Below are 8,495 nucleotides of genomic sequence, written 5' to 3'. Positions count from 1 at the left end.
CGCCCAGACTGGCCCTCCTCTTCTTTCCGTTCCCTCCGCACCATTCCCCTACCCAAAAGCGATAAGCCCCGCCTCCTCCAGCTCTGCAACCCAACTCCTTCCCACTTTCCGTCGCTTCCCCCCCTTCCCTCCCATGGCTGCCTTCAATTGGCTAAAGTAGCTGAGCCGCTGCAGGACGCAGTATGGTCTCATTCTGATTGGCTTAAGGTAGGTTGGACCGCTTGTGATTCGTTCAGACAAGACGACAGCAAGTGTGGTTACGCTCTATGGTGTGCAGACGCCGCTTTGTTGCCTGAGGGGGTGGCGTTGGAAGTTAAGGGGGTTGGGGTGTAACGCTTCTCTGGACCCGCATCGCAACCGTAGCCGACATTTCGCCGGGCATCCTTTAGTGTCGAGTCGCGCCGACAGCAGCCATGAGTGGCGGCGTCTACGGGGGAGGTGAGTGAGTGCGGCCAGAAGAGAGAGCGCGCGTTTTTTGCCGAGTGCGGTTCGTAACTGCTGCCCCCAGCGCCCCCCTCCCTGGCGGCCCCTTCCGGTCTAGCCCTCTCCGGACTGTCCTCCCGCCCCATCCCCGCCCCCGGAGCCCACCCGGCTCTGCGAGCGCCTCGGGCTGCGGCCCGGTACCCGCCGCCCTCTGACGAGCTGGGCTCGGGGCGGTCGGCGGCTCCGCGCTGAGGGCCAGCCTACCGAACCCAGCCGGCGGGATTGGCCCCGGTGTGTGCACAACGCGGCCTCATCGGGGCGTGTGTGCGTTAAAAGTCGGAGATCCTAGCAGTTTGCGGGCTTGGACCGAGGCTGGAAGTGAGGGAGAGTGGCGGCTGCTCGCGCCGCCCCACACCTTCAGTAACTCCTGGCTATTTGTTGCCTGGCTGCTCCAGAGCTGCTCGTGGGCGGGTCTGTTTGCGTTTAATTCAGAAACACGTGTGATTTAAGGATGTCCGGAGAGTTGACCCGGGATCCCAGGAGCCCCCAGGTTTCGGGTCCTGGGATAGGCTGTGGTATAGTGGAGCGCCCGCCTCTCCACTTATTCAGCACTTCGGCCCTGGGCAAGTTAGCCAAGTTTACCCAACTCCAGGCTGCGTGGTCATGGAGTGCGAATGCGCCTCCCTACGGACTGGGGCTTGTGACAGTTTCACGGAGATGCTGCAGGTGCTGACTACTTCTAGTGAGCTTCGGGGACCAGCAGCATCACCTGGGGGCTTTGTGAAAGTGCAGCGTCTCCGGCCTGCATCCGTGCAAGCTCCCCAGCTGACTTGAAGAGAGCATGGCTAGGATTCATGTTCTTTTCGTGTTTGGTGACTTAGCGAACAAGGAGACTTCTGGTGGTACTGTTTCTGCTAAGGATTCCTTTTCTGAAGATGATGGCAGTTACCAGATGTTGTTGCCAAGTGCTGTTGAGTCCGTTGTGACCCACAGCGATCCTGTATAGGGTTTCTGAGGAGCGGCTGATGAGCTTGAACCGCCGACCTTGGCGATTCTAACCGACTTGGTAGTCTGACGCATTAACCCACAGCGCCACACCAGAACTCCAGTGACCAGTTAGAGAATAGCAAAAATGTTTTCCAAGTATTTAGTCTTTTCTGGAGTGTCCGGAGTCTCTTCTGAGTATTTGAGGGACCGCTAGCCTCCGCCCCTCCTTTCTCTTTAAGTCTTTGGTTTTGATTTCTGAGTATGAGAGTCAGTAGTTTGCCATTTTTACTTTGGAGCAGGCCTACAGGACTTTCATGATTTACCATTTCTCGGCCTGAAGGTGCAGTTCTGACAGAATAACTTTGTGTTAGGGTGCCCTTTACTTGTGGATGCTGTTGGTGCTGTTGTATAGACTGGCAGGTTCACTGATCCCAGGGATAGTTCCCCAGGAGGTGTCTTAGTTATCTCCAGCTGCTAGAATAGAAATAGACAAGTGGATGGCTTTAATAAACACAAGGAAGCTTAGAAGTCCCAATTCAGGGCTCTAGCTCTAAGAGAAAGTATTCCTCTCTGTCTGCTCTGGCGGAAGATTCTTGTCTGTTTTCACCTTCTCTTACCAAGTTCCTTGGAGATCTTCATGTGACTTCTGTTTTCTCCCATATCTGATTCTCTGTGTCTGTATCTCAGTGGTGCTGGGCATAAAATGGGCTCTGCAGTGATACAGTGTGATTATCAGCATTAGAAGAAGACTCATTAACAACCTGGAATATGCAGATGATACAACTTTGCTTGCTGAAGGTAAAGAGGACTTAAAACACTGATGAAGATCAAAGAGCAGAGCCTTCAGTATGTATTGCATCTCAGTGTAAAGAAAACAGAAATCCTCACCACTGGACCAGTAAACAACAGTCTTATCAACAGATGAAAGATTTAAATTGTCAAGGACTTAATTCAACTATCAACTCTCACGGAAGCAGCAGTCAAGATATCAAATGACGTATTGCATTAGGCAAATCTGTTGCACAAGACTTTTTTAAAGTGTTGAAGAGCAAAGATGTCAGCTTGACGACTAAGGTGTGCCTGACCCAAGCCATGGTATTTTCAATAACCTCATATGCGTGTGAAAGTTGGACAGTGAATAAGGAAGATCATAGGTCATAGAAGAATTGATGCATTTAAGTTATGGTGTTGGAGGAGAATATTGCGGAGGGTCAGAGAAGAAGAGAAAGACCCCCAGTGAGATGGACTGGCCAAGTGGCAGCATCAATGGGCTCAAGTGTGGCAACAGTTCTGAGGTTGGCTCAGGACCAGACAGTGTTTTGGTCTGTTGTTCATAGGGTGGCTATGAGTTGATACTGAGTCGATGGCACCTAACAACAACAACGGTGATAAAAAATGGGTTTGACGGTGATATGGTAGAGTCCTGGTGTGGCACTGTGGGTTAATGCACCAGACTGCAAAGCCTTTTGAACTACAAGGTCGGTGGTTCAAGCTCACATTCCTCAGAAACCCTATATAGGGTCGCTGTGGATCATAATCCATTGATGGTGCTTAACACCACCACCACCAGGGTGATATGGTTTCATTAACATAACAAAAACTCTGATCCACAAGATTAGGAGTTAGAATTTGCAACATGTTTTGGTGGGCCACTTTTCAATCCATAATAAGAGGCATTGTTTAATAATGAGTGTATACTATATGCCAAGAACCATTCCAAAGGCTTTACATGCATGCATTTAAACCATGTGTCTTAATTATCTGTTCTGGTATGGTACTGGATAAGCATTATAGGACAAGCACTGGGCTGCTAAATGAAAGGTCAGCAGTTGAAACCCACCAGTCTCCTTGGAAACCTTTTGTAGGGTCACTATGAGTAGGAACAGACTCAACCCACAGGGTAACAACAAACAACTGTAACAAAATTTCGAAGTAGGTTGTTTAACCTACTTCGAAATTTTGTTGCAGTTGTTTCTTATTAAGTGCTGTAGAGTTGATTCTAGACTAATAGTGACCACTGTATAGGGTTTCCAAGAAGTAGAGGATTTGAATCCCTGCTCTTGCTGTTAGCAGCCCAGGGCATTCTGCAGTGCCATACCAGGACTCCTCTCACAGTTTAGGAATTTAGAAATCCACGTTCAGGGCACAAGCTCAGGGGAAAGCGTTCTCTGGATCTGTTCTGAGGGAGGATACTCAGATTTTGTAACCCTGTCACAATTTCCCTAAGTCTGGTTTTGCTCAGTTCCTTAGCCATCTCCACTTGGCATCTGTCTACTCCATTGGTACATCTTTTTCTGTGCCTAATCCTTTTTATCAGGAGCTCTGGTAGTGTAGTGGTTACGAGCCGGGGTGCTAACCTCAGGGTCAGCAGTTCGAAACTACCAGCTGTTCCATGGGAGAAAGATGAGGCTTTCTGCTCCTGTAAAGATTTACAGCCACAGAAACCCTGTTACAGGGTAGCTATGAGTCAGCACCAACTCCACGGCACATAACAACAATAACAATGATCCTTTTTATATCTAAAATGAGTAGACACCCTATTCTGCTTTGGGCTCGTTAATATTCTCATAATGTTAGGGTTCTAGAGAAACAAATTTACAAGGGTGCAGTGTAATAGTTGGAGTCCTGGTGTGGCTCTGTGGTTAAGGCACTGGGCTGATTGCAAAGTCAGAACCACAAGACCGATGATTTCAGGCTCACCAGCCACTCCTCAGAAACGCTATACAGGATCACTAAGGGTCAGATCCGACTTGAAGGCACTTAACAACAACAGCAATGCAATAATTAAGGTTCCTTGTCAATTTATTAGGTGATGAAACCTAATACAGGTTTATGTATGAAACCTAATATAGTTATCTTTATTCTGATTGACTTTGAGCAGACTGTTAATTCAAAGGATGTTTCCTTGGGGGTATGGCCTGCTCCCAATAAATTGGACATTTGGGAAAGTCTTTCTTCAGCTGGGGACCTGGGATTCTACAATTGTAAGCTAATTCCTTGATAATAAACTTCTCTCTCTCTCTCTCTCTCTCTCTCTATATATATATATAAGGAGCTCTGGTAGCGTAGTGGTTACGAATCGGGCTGCGAACCTTAAGGTCAGCAGTTCGAAACTACCAGCCGCTCCGCGGGAGAAAGATGAGGCTTTCTACTCCCATAAGGATTTACACCCTCGGAAACCCTGTACAGGGTCGCTATGGGTCGGAACCGACTCGACAGCACTTAACAACAACAACATATATATATATAATATGTTTCACTGAGCTAAAAAACCTGGCCTAAGACGTGGTACCCCACTGGACTGCGAACCACAAAGTCTATGGTTTGAGCCTACCAGCCATTCCATAGGAGAAAGATGAGGTTTTCTACTCCCACAACGACTTAAAGCCTCAGAAACCCTAAACAGGGTCACAATGACTTCAGGACCAACTTGATGACATTTAGCAACAATAGAGGGGTATTCCAACACTTATTTTGGCCATAATTAATTCCCTAATACCATGAAGCAAGCCATTAATTCACAACAACCATATAAGATGGTACTACTATTCCCATTTTGTTGAAGATAATGAGGCATAGAAAAGGTTGTTCACCACTTTTTAGGAAATTGACTGCCTTTCAAAGTAAGATAACTCCCTAGTAAGTTGTGAAAAAGAAACTCTGGGACAAAAACAAGACATTTCAGGCACTGTAAACAAATAAAAACAGTTTTTAGTTGTTGCTTTGAAAATAATTTTTCTGGTTTAAGTACATTATACAACAGCCTAATCAAGTGTGGTTTAGATACCAGAATGAATATCCTGCTTGTTGCAAGTTGGCTTATGTAGAGGAATGTATCTTAAAGCCTATTTTGCACATAAAGTATGTAAAACACACAAAACTAAGTTGTATGTGTTGTAGATTGAATTATGTTCAAAATGTATTGTAAATCCTAACCTCTAATACCTCATATGCCAACTCAAGTTGAAACTGAAGAAAATGTAAATGAGTCCACAAGAGCCAAAGTATGACTTTGAGTATATGCCACCGGAATTTAGAGACCATCTCAGGAATAGATTTGATACACTGGACGCAAATGACCAAAGACTGGATTAATTGTGAGAGAACATCAAAGACATCATACATGAGGACTAAAGTGCACGTGACCCAAGCCATAGTATTTTCACTCACCTCAAGAAAGCAGATGGTCATTAAAGAGGAAAAAAAGAAAAGAACAAAAAAGATGTCAGAAGAGACTCTGAAGCTTGCTCTTGGACATGGAGTTATTAAAGTGAATGGAAGAAATGTGAAGTAAAAGAACTGAACAGAACATTTCAATGGGTGGCATGAGAAGACAAAGTATTGCAATAAAATGGGCAAAGACCTGGAGATAGAAAGCCAAAAGAGAAGAGCACACTCTTCAAATAAATCAATACGTCTTAGTAGCAGTGCCTATCTCATAGAATGCTATAATGATTAAATACAATGTGTAGAATTACTTAGAATAGTACCTAACACACAACAAGTACAAAAGTGTTCATTGTTGTTAGTGTTATTACACTGCTTGTCATGGGAAATGGTAGAGATAATCTAATGGTCTCTCAGTACCTTGAAACGGAAGTAGTTTACTCATGAGTGCTGTTGTTAAGTGCCGTGACTCAGCCACCGTTTAAAGGGTTTCCAGGAAGCAGCTGGTGGATTTGAACTAACAACCTTTTGGTACATTCACATTCCAGTGCTGATCCTACAGTGCCACACCAGGATGATAACAGCTGTTAGTTACATTGAATGGTCTAGATCTACATGTATCAACATAGGTAATTTTTAAAAGAATGCTTAAAGAGTTGAATATTTGCAGTGTAATCATAGCTTTTTCTCTGTATAAATGTGCATATATGTGTGTGTTTTTGTATACACGTGCACATTGTGATACTTTTAAATTCATTATGGATATATGTACATATCATAAAATTACAAAATTGGGAATGTTGCCTACCAACTTCATTTCAGTAGTGATATCTGAGGAGGGAGAGAAGGGGAATCTATGTTAATAACAGTTTTTTCTAATACTGCAAGCAAATATGGCAAAATATGGCACATTCTTTTTAATCTTGGAATGTAGACAACTATCATTTACACTTACATATACAAGGGGGCTTGATAAAGTTTTGGGGAAATTTTCATTATCGTTAAATTCCATTTTCCACAAACCTTTAAAAAAACACTTTGTTTATATTATTTTTATCATGTTGGTAGTTTTTCAGAATTAAATTAAAACAAAGAAAAAGCTATGATTATACTGCAAGTATTCACAGTTGAAGGGTAGTGTCTTTGAAGAATAATGATACCCTTTTTTAATTTAAATAAGAGACCTATTTTAACTTCTAATTTGAAAGAAAGTTTCTGCATTTGTGTCTTTTCCCAATGTAATGAACCCTTCTCTGAACTCTCTGGTCCTGATTACTTTGTTTGAAATTAGTAGTCCTGAAGAGGAAAACAGTTGCATTTGTTTTCACCATAGTGCTTAAACTCAAGTACAAATAATAATGGACATGAATTTGTAAACTTTAACACTTTGATTAACTAGAATGCTCGATAAAGAAATATTCTAATTAAGTAATACCTTAAAGGGGTTTTAGAACTTGCCCAGCGAAATATGCCTCCTGCGGAGCCTTTGCAGGGTATAGGACCTTAGGTGGAATCCTGAGCCCTATCCAGGACCTTCTGAGGTGGGACATTCCCACTAGCAAGGACAAGCAGACCAGCCTGAAACAGGAAGAGTGATAGAAAATACATCTTCAACAAAAGATCATCAGGAAAAACCCAAAACAAAAATGGCAGTATGACTGGTTACTACAAGAATAAGCAAATTGTTTGCCAGGACCCATCAAGGCTAGCAATCAAGTTCCTTCAGGACAAGCTCCCCTCAAAGACTGAAACTCAAAGGGAACATGAGCAGGCATGTAAGCTTGCTGGTGCCCATGTTGGTCTACTGGTGCCCATGTTGGTGAGTGGAAGTGGGGGGAAAGCAGCAATGAAGAAATGGGCATATTCCACAGAATTCAAGCATATTCCACAGACTACCGTGGACCTGGAGATGAGAGAGAGAAGATGTGCTGGTTGGTCCAAAATATGGTGAGACCTGGGGACACCTGAGCCTATGAACAAGGACTTAGCCACAGAGGGCTAGAGCTGAGAGTGAAGCATCCAGCTGATTTGAAATGAGAGTGGTCACACAAAACACCCAAAGTTGCAGACAGTGCCCATTTGACCTAGCCTTGATAGCTTGATAATAGAACTCAACTAGAGGAAGATTAAAAAATTTTTGATAAAGGAAATGAGGGTAAATTGCTATGATTTGATGAACTTGGAGGTTGTTGTTGTTGAGGTAGTAACTCTAAATTCCAACAGAGAAGGGGGAAGGAGTCTTCACATCAAGCATCAATGCTGCTCCCTCTTACACAGGGTAGATAGATGTGGGCAATTTAGACATTGGCTACCTAAAATGAGGGGGTGATAAAGGCATGAAATGACTGGCTTACAAGGTTTCAAGGGGGGAGCTTAGTTTAATAGTGTGTGTGTCGGGGGGAAGAGCCCCCACTAAGTTTTCATCTTGTCTAGATGGGTCTGGTCAAATAATTCAATAATGAGTAATTATTATCATGACTAATTGCAACTCTCATGATTGTAAAGTTAGAAGTTTTGTAACAAAAACAGGGGAGTAATTAATCTTACAGTCCAGAAACAGGACCCTAGGACCACCAAGGGAGAAAAGCACAAGTGGAATGAGAGAGCTTATCCAGAGAATCAGCAGCGATACCAGATACCAGAGATGGAGGCAGAGATGGGGATATGGAGAGAGGGAGCAACTGAGGAGTCTAGATTCATGGGAAGTGAGAGACTAAGAGATGGTGGCCAGGAGGCAGACTTGCAGAGTATGTCCTTTGGTTTTGTAAAATTATTGTATAATGCATGAGTGTTAAAAAAAAAAAAAAAAACTAAAATTAATAGAAACACTGGTAACTGATGGTACATGGAGGGAATTATAATTATTGTAATGAAACAAGGTGTATGATTTGTTGAATGTAAAACTGATGCTCTGCCCT

At 43.6% G+C, this 8,495-nt stretch overlaps 1 protein-coding gene across 2 annotated transcripts in view; it reads left to right on the top strand.

Annotated features, from left to right (window-relative positions):
* The first annotated feature begins 245 nt into the window (after positions 1-245).
* Positions 246-8,495, top strand: part of ACTL6A (actin-like 6A) — a 58,699-nt gene continuing 50,449 nt past the window's right edge. The window contains exon 1 of one of the 2 annotated variants that reach the window (XM_006867699.1): positions 246-438. In XM_006867699.1, coding sequence (XP_006867761.1) covers positions 414-438 — 25 coding nt within the window. In that variant the 5' untranslated portion in view covers positions 246-413. Of the gene's footprint in view, positions 488-8,495 lie in introns of both variants that reach the window. The other variant, XM_006867700.1, reaches the window with a different exon arrangement.

The sequence above is a fragment of the Chrysochloris asiatica genome, unplaced genomic scaffold (genome assembly GCF_000296735.1).
Source record: "Chrysochloris asiatica unplaced genomic scaffold, ChrAsi1.0 scaffold00108, whole genome shotgun sequence".
NCBI lineage: Eukaryota > Metazoa > Chordata > Mammalia > Afrosoricida > Chrysochloridae > Chrysochloris > Chrysochloris asiatica.
The sequence above is the reverse complement of the archived record's forward strand: the minus strand, read 5'-3'. Positions and strand labels throughout refer to the sequence as shown.